Below are 16,603 nucleotides of genomic sequence, written 5' to 3' on the forward strand. Positions count from 1 at the left end.
TATACTTCAAAATAGTTCCTTCTGTCTCCCTTTACAGGAAGCACAGGATGTTTTCTTCAGTATTTACTGGTGGGAATCAGGTCAAGCTTCTGAAGGTAAATTAAAGCAGGGGTGGGGGCACCCTCTAGATACCCCTGAAATCTTTAAGACTCAGAGTTGTTCACACTCCACCTTCCACAATTTGTCAGTTTTAGGTCAGGTTTTCTTATCTAGGTGCTGGTTCCCATGGTGTTTTCTGCTTCTGAGTTTCTGCTCAAGCAAGATTTGACTCCCTGTATTTGCCTGTTTCTGCAATCTTGGAGGCTGCTACTTGCCTTCTGTCTTCTTCTCTTTAAGGATCTGAGAAGCATATAGTGTGTTCAGTTTTTTGTTTTTTACTCATTGATAGGACAGAGTTGTGCCCTCCAAGCTCTTTACTCTGGAGCTAGAAACCGAAGTCACCAATTTTGTTTTATTACTTGTTTCTTTTTTTCTCTTTCCCATAGTAAAGGATTTAATCAAATGTCTGGTAACATATGTTGTCTATCCATCATTACATGTAGGTAACTAAAAGGAATTCTTTTTTTTTAAGTTTATTTATTTATTTTGAGAGACAGAGTTGGGGGGGGGCGAGAAAGAGAGAGCAAGAAAGAGAATCCCAAGCTGGCTCCACACTGTCAGCCCAGAGCCCCATGCAGGGTTTAAACTCACAAACTGTGAGATCATGACCTGAGCCGAGATCAAGAGTCAGATGCTTAACCCAGATGCCCTGAAAGTAATTCTTAATATCATGTTACATCACTTCATTCAAATTTGTTTCTGACATCATCATAGAAATACACTACACCACCTCTAAAATACTCCCAATCCCCCCCCGCAACGTCCCACTTTACCTTCTTTGTTTCTATCCTTGGTGTTTATAGTCCTCGGCATTGTTTTTCTATTTCTTCCCAACTTAGTAAGCCCTCAAAACTATTTTTGAACAGGTAAATATATGAATGATCGTCAGGTCATTTTACCACCACAGAGTTCATTTGTTCATCTTTAAAGGAAGAAATTGTTCACTAGATCTATTGTTTCCAGTCCAACTGCTCATTGGGAACATCTGGAGAATTGATGAAAAATAAGATTGTTGATAAGCCTGGGGCGCCTGGGTGGCGCAGTCGGTTGGGCGTCCAACTTCAGCCAGGTCACGATCTCGTGGTCCGTGAGTTCGAGCCCCGCGTCAGGCTCTGGGCTGATGGCTCAGAGCCTGGAGCCTGTTTCCGATTCTGTGTCTCCCTCTCTCTCTGCCCCTCCCCCGTTCATGCTTTGTCTCTCTCTGTCCCAAAAATAAATAAATGTTGAAAAAAAAAAAAAAGATTGTTGATAAGCCTTCTTTGGCTATCAATGTTAAATGTCTGTATTTAGATTCTAGGAGCATGTGCGTGTGTGTGTGTGTGTGTGTGTGTGTAGATATAGATATAGATATATAGATATTACCATGTCATCCAAATATGCTGTAGATTAGTATTCAGGAATCACAATATCGCATGATTTCTGGAGTCTTACTGAGCTGTAAGTGTCTACATCTTGCGTTCCACATGCTTATGGCATTTTGTATTTTTCTCATCTCTTGAATAGTAACCATTTCAATGAGTTCAAATCTTTTCCTTTTCACTTTACACATAGCATTTGATGATGTGAACAGAGTAGAACCATCATGAATGCAAGAACTCTGAATGACTGTAAGTCCATGCACTGTATCTTGCAAGAAATATAGTGTAATTTTACATTTTATAGTTTCCCATATAAACTAATTTGTCATGATATAAACAAGTGATGCTGCCGAGATGAGGAGACTGAACCTCAGAGAGGCTAAGTACTAACCCAGTATCAGAGATATTATATAAGATCATGTCTCGTGTCTTAAGAGTTCTCATCTAGTATTAAAACACATATATATGTGTGTGATTTTTACATAGATATGCTTACTCCTTTATTAAGGTATAAGGGACATGTAAAATACTGTACCTATTTAGTGGACACTACTCGAAGAGTTTGGGGATAAGTATACATACCTGTGAAAACATCTCCACTATCAAAGCCATACACATATCCTCACATCTCCAGGTTTCCTCTGCCTCTTTGTTACTGTCACCTTGTAGGGAAAACATTAGTGTAAGATTTCCCCTCTTGGCAAATTTTAAGTATCCAACGCAATCCTGCTAATTATAGGCACTATGCCAGCACTTATCTCACTTGAGTAATTGAAACACCGTATATTTTGAGTATTACCCCTCCATTTCCCCCATCCTTTAACCCCTGGAAACCACCATTAGATTCTCCGTGTCTATGCGTTTCACTATTTTATTTATTTATTTTTTAAAATTTTTAAATGTTTATTTGGTTTTGAAAAAGAGAGAATACAAGCAGGGGAGGGGCAGAGAGAGAGAGGGAGACACAGAATCTGAAGCAGGGTCCTGGTTCTGAGCCGTCAGCACACAGCCCGATGAGGGGCCCGACCCCATGAACTGTGAGATCATGACCTGAGTAGAAGTGAGGTCGGCTGCTTAACTGACTGAACCACCCAGGCGCCCCTGAGTCTCACTATTTTAGGTGACTCACAAAAGTGAGATCATACACTATTTGTCTTTCTGTGTCTGACTTATTGAAACTTATTGAGTTAGCAAACATCCTTAACACTTACTGGGTTAGCAAACATCCTTAAGGTCCATTTATGTTGTTGCAAATCTCAGGGTTCCCTTCATTACTAAGGTTGAATAATATTCTGTTGTACGTATAAACCACATTTTCTTTATCCATCTATCCATAGAAAGGTATTTTTAATATCCATACCACCCAAAGCAATCCAAAGATTCCATGCAATACTTACCAAATATCAATGGCGGTTTTTATAGAAACAAAAATGGTGGTTTTTATAGAAAAAAAAAATTCTAAAATTTATGAGGTAGCAGAAAAGACCTCGAATATGCAAAGAAATTCTAAGTAAGAGTAACAAAGACGGAGTCACCACCCTTACTTATTTCAAAATATATTACAAAGCTAAAGTAACCGAACTATATGGTCTTGGTATAAAAACAGACATATAATGCAATGTAGCAGATTAAACAGCCCAGAAATAAACCCACACACAGATAGTTGATTGCTCTTCAACAAGAGTGTCAATACTATACAATGGGAAACAAATAGTTACTTCAAGAACTTATGTTGGGAAAACTGGATATCCACATCCAAGATAATAAAATCCAACCCTTATCTTACACGAGGCACAAGAGTAAAACTCTTAAAAGAAAACATAACGGTGAAACTTTACGATATTGGACTTGGTAATGATTTCATGGATATGACACCACAAACACAGACAACAAAAACCAAATTAGGTTAAGTGGGAATACATCAAATTAAAAATCTTCTGCACCATAAAGAAAACAATCAACAGAAAGAAAAGGCAGTTTACAGAATGGGAGAAAATACTTGCACATCACTTGAACAGTCATTCTCCAAGAAAGGCATACAAATGGCCAACTGGCCAACACGGAAAAATACCGAACATCAAAATCGTCAGAAAAATACAAAACTAAAGCGTTGTTATGAATTAGATGCTGGGGCACCTGGGTGCTGCCATCAGTAAGGGTCTGACTCTTGGTTTCGGCTCAGGTCATGAACTAGCAGTTTGTGAGATGAGCCTGTGTAGGGCTCTATGCTGACTGCGTGGAGCCTGCATGGGAGTCTCTGTCTTCCTCTCTCTCTCTGCCCCTCTTCAGCTCGTGCTCTCTAGCCCCCTCTCTTCTAAATAAATAAATAAATAAATAAACTTAAAAAAAATTAGGGGCGCCTGGGTGGCTCAGTCTCTTAAATGTCCGACTTCAGCTCAGGTCATGTTCTCGCGGTCTGTGGGTTCGAGCCCGACATCAGGCTCTGTGCTGACGGCTGAGAGCCCGGAGCCTGCTTCAGATTCTGTGTCTCCCTCTCTCTCTGGCCCTGCCCTGCTTGTACTCTCTCTCTCTCTCTCTAAAAAATAAGTACACATTTAAATAAATAAATAAATAGATAAATAAATAAATAAATAAATAGACCCTGGAAAAAATCTATAAATTCAGTAAGTATTAACATGTAGTAAATTATTCCAGAACCACTTTCCTTTTATAGTGAGTAAATCACCATGAGAATTTTACACGAGAAGATAATTGGAGTGTATTCCTCTTGGAGCGTATCCTGTGGTTTCATCAACAATTGAGTGAGGGGATATAAGCAATATAAATTAATCATATTCATGGTGTATCTACCGCTGCCTTGGCTGTTCTACAGGTAAGAGAACATTCCAGATCACTTGTAGAATATTTTAGGAGGTGAAATCTAAAATATCAGGGTCAAACTTGTTATGAGATCCCCAATACTAAGCCCTTCAGTTTTTGCCTATTGCACAGGTGAATAAATACAACAAAGAAAATAGAAACTAATGAATTTATGTTTGTAGAGTGAAATAAAAGTGCCCCAAATTGAGTACCCTTTCAGTTTCCTGATGGAAGACAGAGAAGTTTCAAGCAAAAACAGGAAAATGTGTCACTGGAGGGCAAGAAAACACTTGACCTATTCACCACTCTGGGAGCTTATATTTTGCTATAATGAGGAAAACAATCAAGTGTCTTTTTATTTTGTTAGCTTTGTGCGGTCAAAGCCGCTTCAGATTATTGCTATTTCATATTGTTTCTCCAGTCTTGATGTTTAAAAATTATCTCAATATTTACCGAGAATCGCATTTTATTCTACCAGAGTTGGCACGGGAGGAAGTCGGTTAGAGAACTAAGCCATGATATTCCAGGAGGTAGTATGAAATGGTGCAAAGCACATGCACTCTGGTGAGACACTGGAGTGAATCTGGGCCCGGAGACTTATTATCTGTGAGAGTTGCTACAAGACCGAAATAAAGTAATACACATAAAAGTCTGTTCCTTCTCTCTGTGCTCAGTACACAGATATTACTTTTCTCCTCTTTTGCAAACTGTCTCAATGTCGAGCCGAACATATTTGGAAGTGTCTGCCTTCTATTCAAGTTGTCTTTTTAAAGGTGGCTTTAGCTTAATTTTAGCACTTGTCACTGTATTCAATTCTTCCAGAATCACATTTTCTCTCTATAACTCGGAGTCCTTTCAGTATTTTAATACTGACATACTTATATCCAGTATGAGTTTTATCTGGACATCTAGCAGAAATTCCTGTTTCAAGAGAAATTTGGCTAAAATTCTTAACCTGATAGTCTTTCCTTGCCTTATTTACCCCAGTAAATTTAAGCCCACTGTCAAGTTGCCCACTGAATAGTAGCCAATGGAATTGTGGGGATCTGTGTGTATTTTTGGTATCAGCAAATTATAACATTCACAAAGCTTTACTCTCTAAAGAATAATCCAGAGACTTAAAGAATAAGAAAAAATAACATAATTAAAATAGAAGTCATTGGATTTAATCCCGAGAAGGTAATGTGTTTTTTTTTAATATGAAATTTACTGTCAAATTGGTTTCCATACAACACCCAGTGCTCATCCCAACGACAGGATAATGTTTTAATGTGTATTAACAATCACTAAAACAGGGGCGCTTGAGTGGCTCAGTCTATTATGCATCTGACTTCTGCTCAGGTCATGATCTCAGGGCTGGTGAAAACGATCACCAGGTGTGCTCTGTGCTGACAGCTCAGAGCCTGAAGCTTGCTTCAAATTCTGTTTCCATCACTCTCTGCCTCTCCCCCACTCACACACTGTCTCTTTTTCTCAAAATATAAACATTTAAAAAACATCGCTAAACAATACATCACATGTAGCTAAAGAATGAACCATCTGGCTCAGGGCTCTGGAAATGTATACTTTTCAATGATTACTTAAAACGTTAATTTTGTGCCTCAATATTTGCTACTGTTTTAAGAAGTAAGTATATCTGATTACAAACATTCAGTCATATGGCCATCCTAAATTTGCTTTATGTATTTATTGCTTTACACATTTAATTCGTCAGCCTGGTTGTATTTTATTATATTATCTTGTCTACTTCATCATGCAAATACATTAATTACTATTTTTTTAATGTTTTAATGTTTGTTTATCTTTGACAAAGAGAGAGAGAGAGATTGAGAGAGAGAGAGAGAGAGAGCACGAGTGGGGAAGGGGCAGAGAGAGAGGGAGACAGCATCTGAAACAGGCTGCAGGCTCCAAGCTGCCAGCACAGAACCTGCCACGGGGCTTGAACTCATGGACAGTGAGATCATGACCTGAGCTAAAGTCAGACGCTCAACTGGCTGAGCCACCCAGGCACCCCAAACGCATTTCTATTTTTAAGAACAGTAAACTGTGGATAGAAAGCCTAACATCATACATGGCTTTTAATCATGAACCTGGCTGAAGATGCCTGGGTGGCTCAGACAGTTAAGCATCCAAATTTGGCTCAGGTCGTATCTCACTTTTCCTGAGTTCGAGCCCTGCACCACACTCCCTGCTGTCAGCACGGAGCCTGCTCCAGATAGATTCTGTCTCCCTCTCTGCCTCTACCCTGCTTGTGCTTTCTCTCTCAAGAATAAAATAAACAGTAAAAAAAAAAATCGTGAACCTGGCTGATGAACACATGCTTTCAGATTCTAAATGCTGTGTTGCGTTGAACAGGGTATATCATTGAACCGATGGTGAAAATGGTATTGGGGCTGATATTTTTCTTGTGACTCCCAGTCATAGATTTCATCATACCCGTCAAAGTTTGCACTGCATTTCTTTTGTTGTGCGTCTACCTCATGTACATAAACTCTTTTACCCCTTGTCTAAATAAACACTTGTGTCAGCCTCTATATCAGTTAATATTCATGTCACACAGTTCCCTATGGCTTTTTCAAATAGGAAAACAATATACAAAGTTTTTCCTCAATCAAGTTATTAAGCCATTTTAATTAAGTTATACATTTAAAAGCATCTTATAATATTAGAACCACTCAAAAATAGTCAGTTAATTAGACTATAAAGCTTGTGGGTTCTAATTTGATTTGTTATGTTTTTTATTTCTAATACATAAGATACAACCTAAAATCTGCCTTATTGATATTTTATATGAATTTTTTTTTTGGTTTTCATTGCCTTTAATCCCTCCAATAAATCTATGGAAATGTTTTCTGCTGATACTGACAATTTTTCTAGGCAATCTTGATTTTGTTTTTTCAGAAAGTTTTTGGGATATATCTCCTTCTGCTTCCAACATTATTTCTAATCCAAGCAGCTCTTTCTCTTACTGATGGGATCCATGTTAATGTATTGAAACAAGGGCTTGACTTGTTTCAATACATTAACATTATGAATTTAAGTAGAGTACACATTTTTATTAGCAGCAGATTATGTGCTCTGAAGACTGACTTCAATTTCATATGAGTGGGTATTAAAAAACAAGAAGGAAAGAAAGAAAGAAAGAAAGAAAGAAAGAAAGAAAGAAAGAAAGAAAGAGAAAGAAAGAAAAGAAAGGAAGAAAGAAAAGGAAATGAAAGAAAGAAAGAGAGAAAGAAAGCAAGAAAGAAAGAAAAGAAAGAAAGAAAGAAAGAAAAGAAAGAAAGAAAGAAAGAGAAAGAAAGAAAGAAAGAAAGAAAGAAAGAAAGAAAGAAAGAAAGAAAGAAAGAAAGAAAAAGAAAGGCAATGGAAGGAAGGGAGGAAAGAAGGAAGGAAGGAAGAAAACAAAGAAAAAAAAAAGAACTAAAAAATTACTTCAGTACAACTTGTCTTCAAACTTGTGCTATATGATTGACTAATAATTGAAACTCTGGATTCAGGTATGGGTTTGACTCCCAATTTTGTAACACTTGATCCACTGTCTTATCATTGTCTTCTGATCTGCAGCTGAGAACATTTACAGGGCCAAAACATAAATATGAGGGTATGCCTCGTGTTCCTTTGAGTTAAAATAGTGAGTCACAATAATATGTTTTCTTTTTCTAGTGAATAAATTATTATTTTATGGATATCTTCAAGTTCGTTCCATGAAGTATCGACATGAAGAATGTCACTGAAGTCACCACATTTGTACTGAAGGGCTTCACAAACAACCTTGAACTACAGATCATCTTATTCTTCCTGTTTCTAACAATCTACCTCTTTACTCTGATGGGCAACTTAGGACTGGTTGTGTTGGTCATTGGGGATTCCCGGCTCCACAACCCCATGTACTATTTTCTAAGTGTGTTATCATCTGTGGATGCCTGCTATTCCTCAGTAACTACCCCAAATATGTTAGTAGATTTCATGCCAAAGAATAAAATCATTTCATTCCTTGGATGTGCAACACAGATGTTTCTGGCTGTTACCTTTGGGACCACAGAATGCTTTCTCTTGGCTGCAATGGCATATGACCACTATGTCACCATCTACAACCCCCTCCTGTACTCAGTAAGCATGTCACCCAGAGTCTATGTACCACTCATTGCTGCTTCCTTTGTTGGTGGCATTTTGCATGCTTGTGTACACACTGTGGCCACATTCAGCCTGTCTTTCTGCACATCCAACGAAATTAGACATGTCTTTTGTGACATCCCTCCTCTCCTCGCCATTTCTTGTTCTGACACTCACACAAACCATCTTCTACTCTTCTACTCTGCAGGGTCTATTGAGATATTTACTCTATTGATAGTCCTGATCTCCTATGGTTTTATTGTGTTCATAATTCTGAGCATGCATTCTGCTGAAGGAAGACGAAAAGTCTTTTCTACATGTGGTTCTCACCTAACTGGAGTGTCAGTTTTTCACGGTACAGTTCTCTTCATGTATGTGAAAGCTAATTCCGGCTATGCTTTGGATCATGACATGATAGTGTCAATATTTTACAGCATTGTGATTCCCATGCTGAATCCCATGATCTATAGCTGGAGGAACAAAGATGTAAAGGAAGCAATGCAGAAAGTGTTTAAGAAAAATTGATTTATCAGTGATGTATATTAATTTATATTTTTACAGTAGAATTAAATTAAAAGTGAGAGTGATGTTCTGCACTTAAATATGGAGAAGAGATGATGAAAATGTTTTCAGTTTATTAATGTGATTTGTTTCTCTGGATATTTTCAAATAAAGATCATAGTAAAACACTACTCACACTGTTTTCATATGGAGAATATGTGTGTCAGCCATTTCCTTTAAAAAAAAATTTTAATGTTTATTTAGTTATGAGACAGAAAGAGACAGAGCATGAGAGAGGGGAGGGCAGAGAGAGAGGGAGACACAGAATCTGAAGCAGGCTCCAGGCTCTGAGCTGTCAGCACAGGGCCTGACGCGGGGCTCGAACTCACGAACTGTGACGTCATGACCTGAGCCGAAGTAGGCCGCTCAACCACCCAGGCGCCCCCCAACTGAGCCACCCAGGTGCCCCCTATTTGCTTTTCAATATGTTCCTGCTCTTATATGTATGCACACACACATATATACCCACGCATAATTATATGTAGAAGCTATACTGACGGATACAACACTAATGCACACATAGGCATATATGTATGTAACCTTTACCTTAGAATGCGGTATATTGTTTTCTTTCATCTCCATATTACTTGAATGTATAGACTACAATATTTGCAATTATAAATAACATCACAATTGTATCTGAATAGCTTGGTCAACTTCCACCTAATTGGTAGCAAACCACATCTCACATAATCCCAATCCACTTTCCACAGACTCATTGGTTCAGAGTCTAGTTCAGAGCACTCTGTTCCATTCTTAGATTTGCGCATTGGCAGCAATCTAATCCCAGTTTACGGATCAGGGAACACAGATAATATGTTCAACTCCCTGGAGTTGCTAACACTCTGTTTGTGAGGATGCATTTCTCCCCTTTTTGTTATTTTGTCCAGAGCATGGGTATTCGACCAGCTTTAATTTCTCATAGAAAACAAGGTCTAGGCATTAGCATTTGTCAAGATCATACTTATATTCAAGAGTGACAAAAAAGGGTTCGTGGGTATGCGAGTTGGCTAAATGTCCAACTCTTGATTTCAGCTCAGGTCATGATCTCATGGTCCTGAGATTGAGCCCTGTGTTGGGCTTTGCTTGGGCATGGAAACTACTTGGGATTCTCTCTCTCCCTCTCTCTCTGTTCCTCCCCAGCTTGTGCTCTCTCTCTCTCTCTCTGTCTCAAAATAAGTAAATAAACTATATCTATCTATCTATCTATCTATCTATCTATCTATCTATCTATCTAATTTCCTCTTATGGTCCACAATTTGTTATTTAAATAATTGTAGAGTCTAGAATGTGCCACACCTTTGTTAGATGTTAGGAGCACCAAGATGAAGAAGGAACAGTGTGTCCTACCCTAACGTAGTGAATATTCTAGAGAATGAGATGCCTGTTGTCACTGTTTCTTTATCAAAGTCAAATCACCTTAAAGACACTTGACAGAGCTAAAAGCAAACCCTCATATTTGGTTTCAGAATTCTAAGATGAATGTTATATTCACTCATGCACTGAATCTTCACTCATTCCATCAGTCAGTAAATCAGTGAATAACTTTTCAACACCTACTCTTCCCTGGGTGTGATTTTAGAAGCAATTAATACAAAGGCAAACTATTTAGACAGACCCTTTTTCACTTATAAAGCTTACAGACTAGAAAATCCCACACACAGTAAAATAAAATGTCATCGCTATTTAATTACAATATTTATACATGTGTAAGGAAAGATTGCAAGATTATAATAAAATTTTAATTAAAAACCAGCAATAGGACCAGGCATATTATGGGTGCGTTGTAAATTTCAATAAAACAATTGATAATTAGTCTTCTTAGGATGATGCACATTTTGAATGCGTGATGTATATCATCTGATTTTCACGGCAAATACATCAAGGCTTGTTCCCAACACCAGAATGGAGGCTTTGCAGTCAGTTCTTTCCCCAATATTCACAGTAAAATGGAACATTGAGCCAGAATCCTGCGCTTTCTAACTGTTGGATTTACTCCACCCCAGGACCAGCAGCCACACTGCCCAACCAATACAGGGGATGAGTCAAAACAAACACACACACAAAGGGTGGAATCATTGCATGTGATGGTTACTCAGTATGATCACCTACCTGTGTCCCTAGGCTAACCCCACATCTTCACTCCGGGGTGTAACTGTTGTGTGGAAATGAGTGTTTGGTCTTTCTTTCCCTGGGGAATCAGAACTTTCCCTGGGAATTCCTGGGTGCGTGTGTGGGGACTGGAGCCATAAACCAGATTAGTTCAGTGTGCGGCTCTACAGGGACTTCAGACACTTGTAACACTCTTCAAAAGACTTCCTGCAGAACCTTAGAAGTGGGCCTCAGCAGACTTCTGTGCACAGGTAGGTTCAACCCAACGATTTACAAAGCGCTCATTCTGGGTGTGACGACCGAAGTACTCGGGGAGGTTTACCAATTCAAATCAGACTCAAGACTGAAATATCTGCGCTATTCTCTTCTCCTGAGGACTCAAATTCTCTGCCCCCTGATGGCCAGGTGGAAGGGACAGGGAAACGACTCAAACAATGGTCTCCAGAATCTCTATTTATAAATTGGACCGTGTGAGCATTTCTACAGAATAACCAATAGTCATTACGAGGAGTCTATTTCACCTTAAGATAAAGGGTAATGCTTTCTGTCTTAGAGCTGGCAGAATCGAAGTCACTCCACACCACACAGGCAGCATGTGAAATGTCTTTGAAAGGTAAGATTTCTTCCCTAGGAAATACCTACTAACTTGTTTAACATCAACAAAAATAAGTTACTCTCCTTTCTGATTTTCATATTGCTCAGGGTGACAAACCATTTGGTGGCAAGATCCCCTGATGTCAGCAAGCAGGTTTATGTTGCTGGTGGGCCCTGATAGCTCATATCGAGATGCAGTTTGTTCCCAACACAACTCAAGTTTAAATAAGTTTAAGACAAATTGTATAGCTAGAGACCAATACCGAAATCATTTCAGAAGCAATTAAACAACTGTTGCAGTATTATTTCTCGGCCAAACTGTGATATAAATGACTAGTATTAGGTACATATTTAAAGTTCTTTCACTGACGTGTTATTATTTGTTAGGCCTATAAAATACAGTAAAACCTTGGATTGTGCATAGCTTGTCCTGCGAGTGTTCCGCAAGTCAAGCAAACATTTCCAATAAATTTAACTTGATAAACAATCAATGTCTTGCAATATGAGTAGTATGTAATGCCAAACATCACATGATCACAACTGAGCCAAGGTTCTTCTCTCTTCTCCCTCTCTCTCTCTTTCTCTGTCTTTCTCTCTCTTGCTGCGGGATTGTGGGTGATCATCTCTCATGCTCGGAGGCTTGGTCTCAGGCCACAGTGTTTGGCAGAAATCAAGGAATTTTCAGAACGTTGGAAGGTGCCTACAACTGGCACTGGTGCATTTTTTTGTCACTTTAACGTACCTATGGAAAGCCCTATGCTTTTCCATACAAGAATAAGCTTAGGAATCCTTTGCTTCATTCTAGGCCATTGGATAAGTTCTTTGTTGAAACTGCATGAAAAGAAAAAGATTCCATTGAGTTAAGAGATAGAAGTGATTCCATTAGTGATTGTGAAAGTGGTTCTACACAACAATCCTCCTCTCTCTTGTCTCCCTCACACCAACCACGAAGGTTTACAAAGGTAAGTGCAGGTGAATTTGTTTATTGGTCTTTATAATTTGTCTTTTATTTATTATTTTGTATTATATTACAGTATTGTGATCATTTTCATACGAATGTTTTTGGGTTGTGGAACAACCACCTGAGTTTCGATTACATCTTATGGAGAAATTCACTTTGATATACAAGTGCTTTGCATTACAAGCATGTTTTCAGAACGAATTGTGCTCTCAAGCCAAGGTTTTACTGTATTTCTTTTCAAAAACAAATTTGAAAAAATATGTGTAAAAAACTAATGTAACTAATCAGAAACAATTTTGTCAGAAACACTTCTGAAGAAACAGGAGAAAAATATTTTATTTCAGTGACTTATATCTCTAGAAACAAAAACCTAGCTTTGCCATTAATACTATTTCACTAGAAAAGGAAAATAATAGCTACTGATGCACGCAAATATAATAGCTACTGATGCACATTTAAAAGTTAACTGCATGAATTCAGAGTAGACAACGTATAATTCATGTTGTTAGTGGTTTCTCTTTTGCCTTTGTGAAATTAAGTATACGTTTTTGAATATATTATTTCTCAAAGTGAAACATGCACTGAGCTGCAAAGAAATAAATGTTTTGTATAAAGTGAATGTCGCTACTCAGTTTTCAACAATAAACTTGCCTGTGCATTTCTTTTCGGATGCAGTGGTAGGGGAAAAATGATACGGGGTATCTAGTACAACCCAATTGTTCATATAAGCTCATCAAACATATATTTGAGTTATGGAATACAGTATGTTTTTTAATTTTAATTTTTTTTAATTCTTTTGTTCAGTTAGAGACAGAGTGTGTGTGAGTGGGGGAGAAGGGCATAAGGAAAGAGAGAGAGAGAGAGAGAGAGAGAGAGAGAGAGAGAAAGAGAGGGAGAGAGAAATCTTAAGCAGGCTCCATACCAGGACCCTGGGATCATGACCTTAGCAGAAATCAAGAGTCAGATGCTCAAATGACTGAAACACTCAGGTGCACCTGGAATACAGTATCTTTCATTAGACAAACAAACATCACAGATTTAAGAAAGAATAAGGTTGTGGGAGAACACATCCTGATTTGTTTGTTAAATAGATAGCTAGAAATCACATGTCCCAGTTGCTTGGATATGCACAATAATAATTCACTTCCTATTCCTATTTCAACTATGAATTCCTCAGTCAGGTAGAATGGATTACTAGGACACAAACAGGAAACCGCTATAGAAAATTGTTCAAAACATGCTAATAATAATAATTGCTGGCACCAATTATTTTGCATGTATTGTTATCAGTCTCTGTAGTAACCTGTGCTTGTGTATTATCTCATTACATTTACACAACAAAGCATATAAATGCTTGATAAAAATCACAAACTAGTAATTGGTGGACTAACATCCAACCAACCAAGTAACCATACAAACGAGCAAACAAAACACATAAAGCAAAACCGTAAAGCTATACAATTTGCCAATATCCTATATAGACTCCTTGAGTCTTAATTTCATTGAGCTTCAACTGTCTCTTCAGACAAAGAAATAATTACAACCATCTTCTAGGACACTCTTGCAGAATAATGAGAGCATTATTTTGAAATGGATAGCATAGTTCTGGGTCCAGAGCACATACACTACATACTGAATAATGTTAGCAATCTTCTCCATATATTTCTCTGTACAAGTAACACAAAATGATCTAATTTGAGCAAAACAAAAGTAATATTTTTTAAAACATCAAAACAGGTCTTAAATAATTGATTTGATTTAAATTTTATTTATTTCGAGAAAGACAGAAGAGCATGAACAGGGGAAGGACAGAGAGAGAGGGAGACTGAGAACTCCAAGCAGGTTCCATGTTGTCAGTGCAGAGCCTGATGAGGGGCTCAAATTCACAAACCATGAGATCCTGACTTGAGCCAAAACCGAGAGCCGGATGCTTTACCAACTGAGCCACCCAGGCACCCCAAGGCCTTGAACAATTTAAAGGATAGAGGTATAAGCTGGGAAAAGAAAGGGCTGCCAGAGCACAATAATAGAGAACCATCAGAGCAGGTATGTCAGAATGAGAGAAAGAACTAGTTTATTTGGCCAAAGAAATGTGATTTTTTTTAAATTAAGTTTCAGATTGGCACTAAGAACGAAGACTACGGAGATGTAGTCTGTCGGTGGACAGATGAAGCAGTGAGGTGTGGTAGAAACTGATAAGAGAAAAACAACATAGGCAAAATATTTCCTATGGAAATATTGAAATTCCCGAGGATGATGACACGGAATGGGCTAAAGAGAAAAACCAGTGGCAGCTAATGAAAAACTAACTGAATGTTAGTGAAAGTCACTCTGGCTCATCAGCTTCTTATAGGTACCTATCTTCTATCATAGGAAATATACACAGAGCCTGTGTGTATATGGAAATATATACAGGCATGAATACACACACACACACACACACACACACATATATTCTTCCAATATTATAATCAATATATTTAATACAGTCATAAAACATTAATACATGTAATAATATAATTACATATATTCATCCAATAAGCTATATCTAACACTGAATAAAAAAATGAAAGCTTGGTAAAACAGTGTTAAGAAACTGAAATTGGTTTTCAGAGTGTTCATATTTTCCAATTTTTTGAAAGAATTGGAACAAAAAAATTAAGATCTGACACTTTTAAGTGCTTGTGAACAAAAGAACCTAATTTAAATAAAACATCTTAACTTTCTAGCATCTACCAGAAAAATCTATCTCATCATCTATTAATCTCCTTCCATTTTCTCCTTTAGAAGATGAAAACCACCAAATAAATGGCCCAAGGGAATCTCACCCCAGTGACTGAGTTCATTCTCACAGGAGTCTCAGACCTCCCAGAGCTCCAGATTCCACTCTTCTTTGTTTTCCTGGTGATCTATGGGTTCACTGTGGCAGGGAATCTGGGCATTATCACCCTCACCAGTGTTGACTCTCAACTTCAAACCCCCATGTACTTCTTCCTCAGGCACTTAGCTATCATCAATCTTGGTGATTCTACTGTCATTGCCCCAAAAATGCTGGTTAACTTCTTGGCTTCAAAAAAGACCATATCCTACTATGGATGTGCAGCCCAACTGGGTGGGTTCTTAGTCTTTATTGTGGCTGAGATTTTCATGCTAGCTGTAATGGCCTACGACCGCTACGTGGCTATTTGCAACCCCCTGCTCTACGGGGTGGTGGTATCTCCACAGATCTGTCTGCTGCTGGTATCCCTCACATACCTCTACAGTCTGACCACAGCACTGACTGTCACCTCCTGTGTGTTCTCTGTATCATACTGCTCTTCCAATGTAATCAATCATTTTTACTGTGATAATGTCCCTTTGTTGGCATTGTCCTGTTCTGATACCTACATTCCAGAAACAGAAGTGTTTACCTTTTCAGGGACCAATTTGCTTTTCTCTATGATTATTGTTCTAATTTCCTATTTCAACATCGTTCTTGCCATTTTGAGGATACGTTCCTCAGAGGGTCGACAAAAAGCCTTTTCCACCTGTGCCTCTCACATGATGGCTGTCACTGTGTTCTACGGGACCCTTCTCTTCATGTATTTGCAACCAAGGAGCAACCACTCATTGGATACTGATAAAATGGCCTCTGTCTTCTATACCCTGGTGATACCCATGCTGAATCCCCTCATTTACAGCCTAAGGAACAAGGATGTGAAGGATGCATTGAAGAGTTTCCTAAATAAGGCATGTCAGTCTATCAAATTCATGTAAATTTAAAATTACAGGTGTCTTCTTTTAAGGGTTTTTATTTGCTCCTGAAAAGCTAATCTCTGCTAAGTGCAGAGACAATAAATAGTTAAAAATTCTATCAATTTCAATGGTAAAATCTTAACCCTTTCGATTCCAACCTGAAATACGCAACTCTCCCTAATACAAAATGTATTAGTTGACCAAAGAAAGTACATTTATTTAAATAGTAAACAATGATTTGAAAATAAGC

The 16,603-nt window shown here is 38.1% G+C and overlaps 2 protein-coding genes across 2 annotated transcripts; both read left to right on the plus strand.

Moving 5' to 3' along the window:
- The first annotated feature begins 7,961 nt into the window (after positions 1-7,961).
- Positions 7,962-8,915, plus strand: LOC131488831 (olfactory receptor 5T2-like). Its single transcript, XM_058690676.1, has one exon. The coding sequence runs from the start codon at positions 7,995-7,997 to the stop codon at positions 8,913-8,915; it is 921 nt and encodes a 306-aa protein (XP_058546659.1). The 5' UTR covers positions 7,962-7,994.
- A 6,511-nt stretch (positions 8,916-15,426) lies between these two features.
- LOC131488832 (olfactory receptor 8J2) lies at positions 15,427-16,374 on the plus strand. The gene has a single exon (XM_058690678.1). It carries the CDS (start codon positions 15,427-15,429, stop codon positions 16,372-16,374), a length of 948 nt encoding a protein of 315 aa, XP_058546661.1.
- The last annotated feature ends 229 nt before the right edge of the window (positions 16,375-16,603 follow it).

Source organism: Neofelis nebulosa, chromosome 10 (genome assembly GCF_028018385.1).
Source record: "Neofelis nebulosa isolate mNeoNeb1 chromosome 10, mNeoNeb1.pri, whole genome shotgun sequence".
Taxonomy (NCBI): domain Eukaryota; kingdom Metazoa; phylum Chordata; class Mammalia; order Carnivora; family Felidae; genus Neofelis; species Neofelis nebulosa.